Source organism: Dipodomys merriami, unplaced genomic scaffold, assembly GCF_024711535.1.
Source record: "Dipodomys merriami isolate MVZ:Mamm:240054 unplaced genomic scaffold, mDipMer1.0.p SCAF_4, whole genome shotgun sequence".
Lineage (NCBI taxonomy): Eukaryota > Metazoa > Chordata > Mammalia > Rodentia > Heteromyidae > Dipodomys > Dipodomys merriami.
In genome coordinates, this window is record NW_027205603.1 from 64,191,518 (window position 1) to 64,207,616 (window position 16,099).

The window sequence follows — 16,099 nt, forward strand, 5'->3', positions numbered from 1 at the left end:
AAGAGAGAAAGAGGGAAAGTAGGTTATAAAAATGTTGAGGAAGTGCTTAGAATACCATTTTACCTAAAGTAGAAATTTTTATATTAACTTACAAATATTTAGAAGCTTAGCATCATGGGATAATTTGACCAACAATGTTTATTATTCCAAGATTAAAACTACTAATTAGCAGCCTAGTTAAAAATCATTGTGCGAGTGGCACTGTGGCTCAGGTGGTAGAGCCTTTAGGAAAAACAGGCTCAGGAACTGCTCCCAGGCCCTGAATTCAAGCCCCACAACCGACAAGAAAAAGACAGCAAAAATCAAGCGTGAATTACTTCCTTTCTTAATGTTTTTAATTATTTAAAATACATTAATTTTGAAAACATCACTATGCTGATGAAAAGTTAACATTGAACTGAGAAATTGATAGCGACTGTTACTATTTTTTGTGTTTAAAAGTAAATAACCTATCCCATAATTTTCCTCAGATTTACATGTAAACAGCTCTTTAGATGATAGATTTTGCTTGAAATTTTTATTTATTATTTTAAGAATGTTTTGAATTTATTTTAAATCTTTTTCTAGAAATAAACATTTCAATTAGTGTTTTTATTTAGATAATTTTTCACAATATTTAGGGATAAACTTTACCTTTTAATTATGTATTTGAAGTCCACATTGAAATTGCAAGTATCATTTTTATACGTTTCAAATTAAAATATCCATTTAAAAAATCATAAATTTTAAATGTATTTTGCTATCTAAATAGTTGTTTTTTGTTCATGTTTGTAAAAAATATTATTGTTATATTTTTTGAATGTGGTGGGTTTACCAGAAGTAAATATAGTTTTGAAAAGCACATTCTGACAATTGTTTGACTCAAAAATTAGTGTTACATGGAAAAAATATTATTTCTATAAGTAAAAAAAGTATATGTTGATGTATTTATATGGTTCTCTAGATGATTTATATTTTATGACTAATTCTTTTCATACTGACAGGTTGATTGTGAGCACTGTGTTTTTCTACACATACAAACAACTTCAGCTTCCTGTATTTCAAATTTTGTCATGGTAGAGTGAGAAAGAGTTGAGTACTGAGCTTAAAAGCAGCCAATCATCTCCCCTACCTCCCTATCCTTGCAATGAAATGGCAAGAGCAAAGGGAGTGGAAGTTCTGGCAGACCACTTGTTACTGTTGATTTAAGTACAAACAGTGGTGGAAGTGTTTAGTCCTTGGGGAAATTATGCCATTCAACAAAAATGCTGAAGTTATTTTGATAAGAAAATATAGTAATGGTCGAAATTATGATCAGTACTGACCTAAGAGGGGCAAGGATGAAGGGCTGCAGTGTTTGCTCTTACTGATGAACAAAGATAAATTCACCTAGAAGAAGAAATTAAGTATTTTGGTCAATTTGCAACAAAATGGTGAATGAGCTGTTTATTTTAGAACTAAGCAGAAAGTTGTCGGAAAGTGTTTTTCATTTCCATTTCTGGCCTGATTTCTACTATAGATTTGGAAGAGAACACAAAGCTGTTTAACATACAACAAATGAAACTTCAATGGGGCTTATTAAATATAAACCTATATTTCTTAGCATTTTATTTTATATACCCGGTAGCACCAAAACCTAAGGTCTTGTTGATCAGAGATGTTGTTTTTTTCTGAGGTTTTTCCATACTTGACATATATTCCTCTAATTGTTGAAAGAATATAATTTATTTATGCTTCTGCTCTGAGACTCTGTGAAGAAATGTATTCATACCTTCTTTTGTTTCCTTTTATTTAAAAATAGAATCATTTTCTAGAATTACTTTTTCATTAGATGAAAACCATATTTTTTTTAATCTTCTCAAGTTCTAGGAATTTCAATTATAGCAGATTGAGGACTACCTATTCTAGAGAAGCATTTATATGAAACATCAACAAAGATCAAGCTATTTGTTTTACTTATATAGCTGGGATAAGAAATGAATGTACTACTGGTCTCTCTCTATCTCTGTTCTTCCTTCCCTCCCTCTATTACTCACCTGGTCCTGCCCCCATTTTCCTCCCTCACTCCCTCTTCATTTTTTTTTTTTCTTTTGGTCTCATAGCCCAATCTAGCCTTGAACTGTATATTCTGCTGTCTCTATCTCCTAAAGGCTGGGATTCTAGACATATACTACCACACATAACTAATTTTCTGGCATAGTAAATTACATGACTCTAGTACTTACTTTGTGTCTACATGTGCCTATAATAAACAGATGTCATTCTTTGGAAATCTTCATTTTGTCCTGTTTCTTTTTGGGGATTCAGGGAATTTAACTTTTCTTCTGATTGGAAACATGTTACATGCTGATGTCTAACAAGGGATGACACACACCTGTAATACTAGTATTAGGGAGACAGATTAGGAGGATAAAGAATTCAAAACCAACTTGGACTACATAGTGAGAAACTGTATCAATAAAAACAAAAACACTTAAGACCACAACCAAAGTGTCATACCTAAACTGAATATTATTCTTGACTAGATAGCATGTCTTTGCCAGGGTTATTTTGTACATATTATTTATTTTTCTTATTTTTGGTTATTTAGGCTAATGAAATTAGTAACTTCTTTGATGAATTATTCATAGAAAATTGCATACATACCTTGTTATATGTCTTATTAAAATTTTGACTAATATTTTCCTCTGACTCTGGCCTACTGGTTATAAATACTTAGCAAAGAACATTTTGTTTGAGATACTTAAAACACCAGTGACCTTTGTTGAATGGCAACTCCTTTGTGCAACTACTTAAAGATAATAAAAATATTTAATTAAAAAAAACTAGGGAACCATTAGAGTCTAGGATACATACCAAATGGAAATATTTGTGAAGTTAGATGACCAAATGAGAAAGACAGCAGGAATACTGAATTTTATATGTGTCAATATATACCTCTCTTGTTCTCTCTCTTTCACTTTACACTTCAGTATAATGCTCTTTTTCAAACTTAACACTAAGAAACAAATATCATTATTATAACCATATTATAACCCAAAAGAAAACAAAGGACATCTTTTTAATTTGCCTTATCATTTTTAGATGACTATATATTCTTTACCTCATATATGGTGTATACTCATGCACATCTGAAGGAAGCTGGGAGGGGAGGGCACAGAGTCATTGGAAAGCAGGTGAAAAAGTACAGTAGAGGGGCCCATCAGCTGTACTGGACATTGATGAAAGTGAACTAAGCAATTCAAGAGCAGTGATGGGAGAGAGGGATTGGGAGAGAAAGAGGAAACAGCTGATACTAAGCAGAAGGAAAGAAATGTATGTATCACCTGATCTGGAAGAAATAGTTTTATTGTTAATTTTCACATAGTTCATAAGCTTTGTAGATTAGAATGACGATGATTAACCTGTGAAGGTTAAAATGTGTTTGTGACTTTAGCTAAATATAACCACACCACAGTACTGTGAAATTTATGTAATTAATCTCAATAAAGTCATCTTTGGGGAGGGGAACCATATTTCAAAGAAGGTATTGGACTGTGAAGTTAAATTATTTGCATAAAATCACATGGCTGGCGTCTCATTCTACCAAATCATACTGCTTGTTAGTCTAAGCTTAATTAAATATGTGTAACTAATGCTAAGACTAATATCCTTTGTTATATTTGATTTGGTCTTGCAGTTTTTGGGTTTATTTTCAGATTATAAAAGAACAGCAAAGTTTGGAATTAAAAAAAAATCTAAATGCTTGATAGCTAATTTTAACATATCAAGGAATGATCGCTGTCTTTAGCACTGTCAACCTGAATTTGAAACTAAAGCTATTCAACCATAGTTTTGACTTCAAATAAAATGGTTTATTTTACTCTGAACTATTAAAAGCTATCAAAAAGACCAAGAAACCTTAGACACCATGTTTGATAGCACTAAATTAGGTCCTTATACATGTTTTAAGTTAATATTTACTCAAATGAATTTATGCTTTATTTTCCTAAGTTTTAATCATATGGAACATTTTAGTAAGCACTGTCAGCTATGCATATCTTAAGTTAATATTATTGACTCAAATGAATTCATGCTTTATTCTCCTAAGTTTTAATCATGTGGAACATTTTACTAAGCATTGTCAACTATACTTAATATTAATGTCTCCTTTCCTTATATTACAATGTGTAAGCCATGGGCTGGGAAGGTTCCTCAGTGGTAGAGTGATTGCCTTGCATGCATGAGGCCCTGGGTTCAATTCCTCAGCACCACATAAGCAGAAGAAGCTGGAAGTGGCGCTGTGGCTCCAGTGGTAGAGCACTAGCCTTGAGCTGAAGAGCTGAGGGATGGTGCCCAGGCCCAGAGTTCAGGCCCCACGTCCGACACACACACAAAAGTAAGCCATTATTAATTGTTTTGTTATACTAATAATTTTGCTATGGTTATTACAGATTCATTCACAAATATTTTACATTATAAGTAAACATTTTTTTTCATAAAAGATAGTAAAAAATTGTAGCCTTTATACATTACAGCTACTGTGTTAGCTATTTGACTCTGTTCAAAAAGCAGTCATAGACAGTAACTAATGAATGTAACTGAGATCTTCTAAAAGTTTATTCCCCAAGACAACTGAATTTGGTCCTTGGCTATAGTTTATACACCCTTGTTCTGTAAGAAAGTTATTATTAGTGTGCATCCTAAGTTATTCAAGGTGTTTTGGACTTTTAGAGAAAACTGAATATCAAATATGTACATTGTTACTATATAAACCATTTGAGTAGATAGCTTTGTGCCTTATATATATATATATATATATATATATATATATATATATATAATTACATACATTGTAGAAAGTTAAAATATTTAAAATTATAAATTTAAAATTATAGTTTTAGTGGCCAGGCACTGGTGGCTCACGCCTGTAATCCTAGCTTCTCAGGAGGCTGAGATCTGAATGAGGATCGTGGTTCAAAGCCAGCCCGGGCAGGAAAGTCCATGAGACTCTTATCTCCAATAAACCACCAGAAAACTGGAAGTGGTGCTGTGGCTTACCTTTTGCTGAAGAGCTCAGGGCCAACATTCAGGCCTACAACTGACCAAAATATATATATATATATATATATATATATATATATATATATATATATATATATATATAATTTTTAGTTACTTTTCCTTAAGCTACAAATCTTATCCCCATCTCCTTTTTTCCTCAGGGTGATTCTATCCAAGCAGGCGATGATTCACCATTCTCAGATTCTGTTACACTGGAACAAACTACTAGTAACATTGGTGGATCCAGTGGTCGTGTTAGTCTCTGGATGCAGTGGGTGCTCCCTAAAATTACCATAAAGCTCTTTGCTCCAGACCCTGAAAAGAAAAACACAGGTAGGGGAGAACTTTTCTTCTCTACTGGAACTATAAAATATTAAGCACTACATTTATAAGAACCATATACTTAAATTTGTTTATTGTCATTTATAATTCACTAGACACATCATTATGCCTAATTCAAATTTTTTCAATTTGTGGTGATAACTAAGGTTTATGAGTACATATTTTCTTTCATTTTATAGTACCTCCAGTTTGCTTGTTGTATTAAGATGTACACTAATAGCCATGGGGTAATTATATCACTATCATTAATAATACTGTAAAGATCCTTGACTGATGTTGGATTTAGCACCTTAAACATTGATTGACTTTTTCCTATATTGAAATAGATGACTTAGCTTAATTTTAAAGCTTATTGATATATGCTTGATTATAGAAATATATATAGTCTCTTGCGTCTGTAGATATTAAGGATGTATGTGCCAATGTGAAATAAGAAGTTTACTATTTGTTATGAGAGTCTATATTTATACAGTATTTTCTTCTTTTTGCAGAGGTTTGTATGGTCAGTGAGCTAGAAGATCTCAGTGCCTCCATAGATGTGCAGGATGTATATACCAAAGTGAAATGTAAAATAGAGAGTTTCAATATTGATCACTATAGAAGCAGGTAAATAAGGAATACAGAAAAATATGTTCTTTGAACAAAGTGACTAAGAATTTTTCTATTTAAGTTTGGCAATTTTTATTACTTTATTTTTAAAGGGGGGCTATTAACAGATGAATTGTTAATTTTTACTTAATATTTATATGGGGTATGATAATATTGTGTTTTTTAAGAGGACATGTATATACATAAATAACTTTGCCATATTGAATGAAATAAGGTAGATACCTTAACACAACTTATTATATGTATTATATATTTTCTGTCATGTCTGGAACTTATTTAACAGTTCTGTTGTGTACCTCTATTCATTTCTTATATAATCTACACTAAGGTAGAGTAACTTCTCACATCCTTTAGCACTCCAACAACTCTTGTACCATTGATACTCATGTGGTGAATATTCCTAGTATGGCAATGTTCCTTCCCTAATAAACTTTCATCTAAGGTAGATTATATGCAAATATGTGCTACAGAGGCCCATTTGTTTCTGCATGTGGCCTAAAAATATTTTTCTAAACATTTTCTAATTCTAATTTAAAACTATCTAAATTTTGTTATCATGTATGTCCCATTGTTTATACCAATAATTTCCAAGTCTTTGAAACTGAAAAATGTCATAACTTTCATGTAGAAAATATTTTGCTAAATGTATATTCTCATATTACTGAGTATGATTTTTTTTGTTATAGAAATAGGAAATTAGTTAATTGAATTTTGATGGTTATCTCTTGTGTTTCTTTCCCGTGATAGTTATCTATACCAAAACTATCTTTTAAAGTGATATAAAAATACAGTATTAGAACTGAAGTTTAAAGTTCTAAGCTTACAGGAGGGGTAATAATGCTCGACAGGAAGTGTACTCATTACCTTACTCACGTAACTGTAATCCCTCTGTACAGTATCTTTACAATAAATTTTTTTAAGTTCTAAGCTTACTATAAATTAAGGTTTAAATAGTTAATTTTGAGTTTGAGTGTACATTATGTGCCAAACTCTATAGTAAGCACACTGGATTAGTGTGAATAGGCATAAATTCTACTTTATGGACCTTAAAAGCTTATGAATGAGCTAGAAATAGGTGATAGAAATTATCAACTAACCACATACATCATTTATAATTTATGATTAGGGGAAATGCTTCTATGCAGAACTATCAGTGGGTGGTGCTAATGTTGAGTGGTTCTATCCATTGCATTGTTTCATCCATGTTTTAGTTGAGTATAGCACTGTAAACTTTAGAACTATTGAGTAGTTGTTTATGCTCAATTTTTTAACTTGGAGAAACTGAAGAGAACAGATAAGGTAAACTTATGTTTTCCAGGCCAGGGGAAGGTTGGCAGTCAGGACATTTTGAAGGAGTATTTCTGCAGTGCAAAGAAAAACCTGTGGTGAGACTCATTTAGTAATTACAATTGTTAAAAGTACATTTTAAATTGTTTGTCTTTGTTATTTCACTAATAGAACTATTGGTTACAAGAAAGAATTAGACCTCAGCATATAAATTCTTTTTACTCCTTCCATAATTTGTTATAAATTTAAAGCTACTTTTAATCTGCTCATGTTTTGTAACCATCTTCCTTTATAGCAGTTAAGTAAATCTATCAAAAACACAAAGGTAGGACTTTTATTAGTAAACTTTTATATTCAGTGTATTGTTATAGTGACTTTTTGAAAGATTTTTGCCTTTACAAGTGAGTTTATGTTTTATTGTATTTTCCCACTAAATAAAAGTAATATACACTAAAAGCAATTTTTTTTCTTTACTTCCATTCGCAATGCTTTTGCAGATGGTGGTTCAGACAAAGGGCCAAATCTAGTAATGGCTCAGACCTAAACCTGTACAAACTTGAGCAGAATTAAAATCTATCCAATTTTTTTTTTTGCTTATGCCTTTTATTGCTTTTTGTCTTTTCACCTTCTTTGCTCCTGTCCATCACCTCAAGCCTTGGGGAAGAGTGTTGGTCTTTGGGGCAATGTGGAGGTGTCTTCCTTTCCTGTACTGACAAGCTGAACAGACGCACCTTGTTGGTTCGACCCATCAGCAAGCAGGACCCTTTCAGTAATTGCTCTGGCATCTTTCCTTCTGTAAGAAATCATTTTAAAATTATACTACAGAACATCCCTAACAGGAATCCAGAGAGAGAATTGTACTATCCACATAGTCAACTCTTGGTTATCATTTTCCTTCATTTCATTCACTTCAGAAATGATCTAAAAAATGTATTTTTACATCATAAATTGGTTTTCCACTACAATCTATTTCTGAATCAATTGTAAATACTAATATCATTTTTTACCATCACTGAACAATTTTACCATCACCATAAGAAAATCACATAAGATGTTAAATATTATGTTTTCAATACTATACATATAGTGAATGATCAAGAGTTGACTGGTAACTGCATTTGTCATTCCTTTTGTGATTCTTGCTAAGATTGCTTTATAATTATAATTATTTCTATTATGTCATTATCTTTTTCTTGCAACTAATTCAGGATCTTATATAATGCTCTCTTAGACAAATTGGTATTATGTCATTTACTGATACAGACCTTTATAACATGACTTAGAAATTTAAAGCCAACATTTTGTAGTGGTAAAACACATGTTCTTAAAATAAGTATTTTAAGTGACATTTTAGGTAATTAAAAAGCACAAAAATTTTCAGTAAATTACTAGAAACATTTCTTTGTTTACAGTATTCCAATTACCTATTTCTTTTCTTATTTATACCTTGAAAAAGATTTAAAACATATATTTTAACATGAAAAATATTGTAAATAATTTTCTTTTTAAAACAAATTTTAATGTTTAATGGGTTATTTATTTTTCTCATTTGATTTTGGACTTTTCCTTGTAGCCTCTTTTTGTACTAGAAAAATATGTATCTGTCAATGTGAGTTCTGTTTAGGTTACTTTTTTATGTTACTAAAGATTATGAAAAACAATCTAAATATCTTTAGAGGAAAAAGCATAACTCATTGTTAATTCCTGTAGAGATTCCTTTATGATTTCTTGTAAATTTTAAAACTCAAATACGTTTTATCAAGCTCTCTTTAATTATCAGTGTTTTAATCCTTTCATTTTAAACAGCAGAAAACATTATTACTGTATGAAAAGTAAAAATTTTTATTCTATCAATGATCTGGGTTTATTTCTTCCCTTAGATTGAAGGAGTTAGTGATGCAGCCATTTAAAAATGAACACCTTCATGTAGCTTATTTTTCAAGTCTTATATTTAATATGTTTAAAATACTTTTTTTTTTTTTTTTGGCGGTCTGGTCGTGGGGCCTGAACTCTGGGCCTGGGCACTATCCCTCAGCTCTTCAGCTCAAGGCTAGCGCTCTACCACCTGAGCCACAGCACCACTTCCGGCTTTTTTTCTTTTTCTTATGTGGTGCTGAGGAATCGAACCCAGGGCCTCAGGCATGCAGGGCAAGTGCTCTACCACTGAGCCACCTTCCTAGCTCATTATGTTTAAAATACTTAAATTGAAATATTTATACATTGATGTACGTTTTGTACTGTTTCCATGGCTCAAGTATTCATAAGTATTTTGGGTTATTTAGCTTATTGGTGACTAGTACTTCTTTCTTCAAAGTACACTTTAGACACTTAGAAAGGGGAGGTATTACTGTGGCATCATAACGGGGGCTATACCACCGTCATCCTCCATCTGCTGTTGCCTGCTAACCAGCAACATGGTGGCAACGGTAGTAGTTATTTTTCTTGCTTTACTGTACTTCTTTTTGTTTCATGTGAAACAGAAATGAGAACCCGTAGGTTTGAAACAGTGTGAAATTGGAAATAATGAAAAGCATTCTGAGGGTAAATCATTATAGGAAAAATATTCTATTGCAAGGATTTTTAATCATTAAACCATTAAATTGAAAAGAAACTATGATTTTTTTTTTTTTTTTACTTTTTTATGTTTTTATTTTGCCGGTCCTGGGGCTTGAACTCTGAGCCTGGGCACTGTCCCTGAACTTCTTCAGCTCAAGGCTAGCACTGTACCACTTGAGCCACAGTGCCACTTTCACCTTTTTGTTTATGTGGTACTGAGGAATTGAACCCACGGCTTCTTGCATGCTAGGCAAGTACTGTAGCACTAAGCCTCATTTCCAGCCCCAAAACAGTGATCTTTTAAGAAGGATTTTTGTTCTCACTTTCCTTCATTGTAATGTCCACATGTAAAGAAACATTGATAACTGAGATGTGTACTTTTTCCCACTTACACTGTCATTTGGTTACTCTGACATTGGTTTTACTCTTCAACATGAGAGAATGGAAGTAGAAGAAAAGGAAGTTTTGGAGTGATGGGATTACAGGCTCAGAAATATCCTGGCTTTGTTACTTCTTATATTCAGTTGATCTGAATATATGACATTGTTTTCTTTTTTCCTACTTTAGTTACTCTCAAAAAATCATTTATTATATCCTAATAAATATAAAACTTTTTTCAGGTATTGGGAAGTTAGAGTGGGAATAGTAAATATTTGTTCTACTCTTAATTTTATATTGAGTAATTTGTGCAGTAGAATTCTATCACTAATTTGACCTGAAATTTTCTTTACAAGAGCATTCCTGTCAGGTTATTCTAATGATCACAGTTTTTTTTTCTCCATATTTGCTGAATTGATCAGTCACGTATTAAGAAGTATAGGATGGAGCCAGACATGGTAAAAATACATCTATAATCCCAGCTACTACAGATATAGATTCATCACAAGTAAGGTGAGGCCAAGCAAAGTTAGGGTGCCGTTAGCTCAGAAACAGTATTCCAACAGGACTGGGAGTGTGGCTCAACTGTGCCAGGTCCTGGATTCAATCTCCAGTACTGCAAAGGTAAAAAAGAATGGGGAATGAGTAAGATTATAAGGTTAAAATATAAAAGTAACTTTTCTCCTTTTGAATACTTAGTTCCTTTTTTTGAATGAATTGTCTATTGTGATTTCCATTTTCTTAACAGACAACTACAAAACTTCTAGATGGCACTCATCAGCAGCATGGATTTCTATCTTTGACATATACAAAAGCCGTAACAAAAAATGTCCGCCATAAATTAATATCAAGAAATGAGCGAAGAAGTTTTCATAAGTTCTCTGAAGGTTTGACAGATGGTTCTCCTCATTTTCTTCATGAAATTCTTCTTTCAGCACAAGCCTTTGATATTGTCCTTTGTTTTCCTCTACTAAATGCCATTGCAAGTATATTTCAAGCCAAACTACCAAGGACCCAAAAAGAGAAAAGAAAGTCTTCTGGTCAGCCTATGAGGACTCATACACTGACTTCACATAATTTACCTTTGATTTATATAAACACAAGTGTAATCAGAATTTTTTTCCCCAAAACAGAAGAAATACAGTCAACTGTTGGAGGTATTGTCTTTTGTTCTTTTTCTGTTTTGCCTTGAAATACTTTCTTTTTCATAAATCTTAGTTTTCTGGATGTTGTTTATTTACTACTAGGAGGTTATTTGCAGACCTTTAGAAAGTGAAATGTTTTAGAAAGGGACCATAACAGTTACTTTATAATCAAATCTGTATAAATTATATCCAGACACTAAGTATCTGGCTCCAGTAATTAAAAGAGTAACAAATCTGACCTTAACTTTGACTATTACAGCTGCTGTATATGTTCTGTTACTGAGGCTTGAACTCAGTACTTTTTTTAAAGTATATGTTTTTTATTGTAAAGATACTGTACAGAGGGGTTACAGTTACATGAGTAAGGTAATGAGGACATTTCCTGTCGAGCATTGTTACCTCCTCCTTTGTTTTCCCCTACCATATCTTCCCTCCCCACTTCCTCACCCCTTCCCTCCTCTGTCCCCTGAAGTTGTGAAGTTTGTTTTTAACAGTGTCTTGTACATCTCATTGTTACAATGGGTCAACCTGTATCCTTATTTCAGCATTTTGTTATTTTCCTTTCCCTTCCCAAATTAGAAAAATGTGCATTATACAAGATGCAGGGCACCACAATCAAATACATTGAAAACGGGTTATACCATGGGCAAGAACATACAAAAGAAACAAATCACATAGTATATTGTAAGTACATTAAAAACAACAGCAAGAAAGATAAAACCTCTTGTGTCCCTATCTTGGGGTTCATTTCACTTAGCATCATCTTATATGGTCATATATACAAAGCTTTTGACCTTTTCTGCTTGTCCTAGACATAATTAGTTATTGCAAATAAGGGAAACCATGGGACCTACATTTCTTGGGCTTGGCTTACTTCACTTAATATAATTTTTTCCAAGTTTTCCATTTCCTAACAAATGAGGCATTATCATTCTTTCTGATGGAGGCAGAGAATTCCATTATATATATATATATATATATATATATATATATGGAATTATGGAATTATATATATCACATACATATATATATATCACATTTTCTTGATAATTCATCTACTGAAGGGCATCTTGGTTGGTTCCATATCTTAGCTATGGTGAATAATGCTGGGATAAATATAGTTGTGCTGGTAGTTTTAGTATGGCCTTGTTTGTGATCATTTGGGTAAATGCCCAGAAGTGAGATTGCTGGGTCACAGGGGAGCTTTTGAGGAACCTCCATACGGCTTTCCAAAGTGGTTGAACAAGTTTACACTCCCACCAACAATGCAGTAGGGTTCCCTTTTGGTCACAGCTCTTGAACTCAGGACTTTGCACTCAGCCTTTCACTTAAATCTAATACTTTACCACTTGACTCACACCTGCACTGCTGTCTCTTTAATTGGAGGTAAGAGTCTCTTGCATTTGTCTGTATGGGCTGGCTTTGAATTCTGATCCTCAGATCTCAGCCTCCTGATTGTCTAGAATTACAGGTAAGAGCCACTGGTGCTAAGCATAAAATTTACACTTTCAGTTGGGCTAGTAGAGTGGTTCAAGGGATTGAAAGCCTGACTAGCAAACCAGGTCCTGATTTCAAAATCCATTTCCAACAAAACACAACACCCAGAAATTTTACTGTTGGATTGTATATATTAAGATAATTGAAATTTGGTTTAAAATAAAATAGTGCTCCAATAGCATGCAAGTTCTCTGATAAATATTTACCTGGTGACTGAGGATTAGAAAATGTTACTCAACAGATTACTCATCAGCCTTCTCAGTGTTTATGAAATTATTCTGTTTTTACTTGATTAGGGTTGATAATACCAGTTTCTTTCCCTAGAAAAGTGATTTCAAGCATTTTCTTTTCTTATACATTGAAATAGTTGTTAATCAAATGGACTTTGAACTTACTCAGGCTTGAGTTCAGATCTTAATGTTATCATTTATGATTTTGAAATCTAGAGAGTGTTAATCTAAATTCTATGAATAAAATAGTAATTGTAATTACTAGCTAATAGTAAGCTTATTAATACCTTTTTTAAATGACACTTGGAGTCTAGGTGCATAGTGACAGTCCCATAATGAATGCTAAATGAATGTGGTTATTCTAATGACAAAGTTATACTCCTAAAATTAAAGTAGAATTCTGAATAACTTTTTGGGGGGGGGGTCCAGTTGTGGGGCCTGAACTCTGGGCCTGGGTGCTGTCCCTTAACTCTTCAGCTCAAGGATAGCACTATACCACTTGAGCCACAGCGCCACTTCCGGCTTTTTTTTTCTGCTTATGTGGTGCTGAGGAATCGAATCCAGGGGCTCAAGCATGCAAGGCAAGTGCTCTACCACTGAGCCACTTTCCCAGCCCAGAATTCCGAATATCTTACATTTTGATATCACATATACCACATTGGCCAAATTTTAACCCTGTCATTTGGTTCTTCTACAAAGGAAGTTGAGATAAAGTCTTTCATTATAAGCCTGTTCCTGTGAGCATACAAATAATGAAAAAAAATTTACAATGCTTCCCAGATTAGATAATTCATTAGCAATAAAAATTTATTTAACACAGTTCTGCATTGGATAAAAGTACCATGAGATTCACTGTCCGAAGAGGGAATTTCTCTCATTCTGAGCTGGCACCTTATCACTGTGTCCTCACATGTCTAGAGACTGGAAATGCAGAAAGGGATAAATCCACTCACTAATGTTTTGTATATGAGGATGGAGTTCTTATGGCCCAATTATTTCCCAAAGAGCACATTTCTTAAATCCATCAATTTGGAATTTTAGCTTTTACATATACATTTGGGGAGGGACATGTATATTTTAAATAATAGCATATGCAAGGTAATAATTCAGACCCTATAAATTTGAGGTATGTTTATTTGAAGGTCAAGTAATAATCTATACCACATAAATGAAGTAGCATTGTTTTCATATTTTGTTCTTGAAATCATTAGTTTGAGAGGAAGACCTTGAATATTCATGATGATAAATTACAAAGGAAAAGCACCTGGCTTCATTTTCTTTCTTCTTAAAATATAGTTGTTTCTACCTACCATTAATGCATTATCGTAATTGAGGAAGGTTTTCTGCCTCTGTTAATTTTTAAAGTTTATTAAAAGACTGATTTTAGAGTTAAAAAGATGTTCACAGAGCTTTATAGACTTTAATTGCCATGGTGTCTAGAGCTTTATTCAATATGTTATCCTTATGGATTTTTTTTGTGTGGGTATCAGGACTTGAACTTGGGCTCTGGAACCATTGCTTGGCTTTCTTTGCTCGTAACTGGCCCTTTACCATTTGAACCACACCTATATTCCAGCATTTTTCTGGTTAATTATAATGGTATCTTGCTTTTGCCTGGGTTGACGTCCAACCATAATTGTCCATGTCTCAATCTCCTCAGTAGCTAGGATTAAAAGTATGAGCTTACTTACGGATACTCAGTGCATGCTGGTTCTTCATTTTATATCTAACTTTTGCCAGGGACTGTATTAAGGTTGAATCTGCTTTGAGATGTGAAATTATTATTATTTTCTGAATATGCTATATTCTGTCAGTTTTACTCATTTGCTTTCTTCTGTTCAGTTAGTTAATAGAAACACATGCATGGTAAAAATAATAATTAGGAACTCTTGTTTTTGAGCAATTCCAAATGATTTAAGGCACAGATTGTTAGCCAGAAAGTAAAAACAGAATATTGCAGATAAAGTAACCTTTATATGTTTGCTATTGTTTTTTTAAATTTATTTATTTTTTATTGTGAAAAAACTGTACAGAGGGGTTACAATTACATGGGCAAGATCATGAGTACATTTCTTATCAAGCATTGTAGCCTCCTCCTTTGTTTCCCCTTCCCATCCCTTCCAAGCCTCCTCCCCCACCCTATCCTCCCCCACCCCCCCCACCAAAGTTGTAAAGTTCTCTTTCGACATGACAACTTTTACTTCTCATTGTTGCAACGGGTCCACCTGTATCCTTATTTAAACGACTTGTTTTTCCCCTTCCCCTCCACAAATTATACCCACATCAAATACAGTGAAAGCAGGGGTTATACTGTGGGGGAGGGACATACAGAGCAACAAAGAAATAATCATATAAATGCTTTAGAAACAAATGCATGAAAGCTGTTGTTTTTATTATGTGAATATATAATGAAGTTTTGGGTAAAGTCATCTATGTTACATTAAATTACAGAGATTAAAAAAGAAGAAAGGTACATTTGCACAAGATAATTCTCTCTGGGTTTCCTTGGCTCATGTTTGTAATCCTATCTACTAAGGAGACTGACATCTGGACGATTATAGTTCTATGTTAACCAGGGGGAAAAAGTTCATGAGACTGTACCAAGCAGGGTGATGAGTTCTGTTCTTGCAGCTTCTAAAGAAAGTATAAATAGAAGGGTCAGAGTTCTAGTTGACCTGAGCCAAGAAAGACCCTATTTCACAGAAAAACAGCAAAAAGGGCTTACAGTATGGCTCAAGCTGTAGAGTTGCCTGTCTTGCAAGTGTTAATCTGTAAATTCAAAATAAAAATAAAGAGATATGGTAAGGACAGATGAAGTAAAACATAAATAGGAATGGGACAATGTCATTATTTCTGATGGAAGCATAGAAATCCATTTTGTATATATACCACATTTTCTGGATTCATTGCCGCATTTGTAAGGAAAAGGAAAGACTTAGAAAAAATTATATTAAGCAAAGCCAGGCCCAAAGAACCATAGATTGCTTGGTTTCCCTCATTTGTAGTAATAGATTGTGCCTATGAGTTTACATA

The 16,099-nt window shown here is 33.1% G+C and overlaps 1 protein-coding gene across 4 annotated transcripts in view; it reads left to right on the forward strand.

Moving 5' to 3' along the window:
- Positions 1–16,099, forward strand: part of Vps13b (vacuolar protein sorting 13 homolog B) — a 515,578-nt gene that overhangs the window by 248,077 nt on the left and 251,402 nt on the right. For 3 of the 4 annotated variants that reach the window (XM_069991130.1, XM_069991132.1, XM_069991131.1), the window contains exons 26-29: positions 5,184–5,355; positions 5,856–5,970; positions 7,914–8,055; positions 10,943–11,351. In XM_069991130.1, coding sequence (XP_069847231.1) covers positions 5,184–5,355; positions 5,856–5,970; positions 7,914–8,055; positions 10,943–11,351 — 838 coding nt within the window. Of the gene's footprint in view, positions 1–5,183; positions 5,356–5,855; positions 5,971–7,291; positions 7,359–7,913; positions 8,056–10,942; positions 11,352–16,099 lie in introns of all 4 variants that reach the window. The other variant, XM_069991133.1, reaches the window with a different exon arrangement.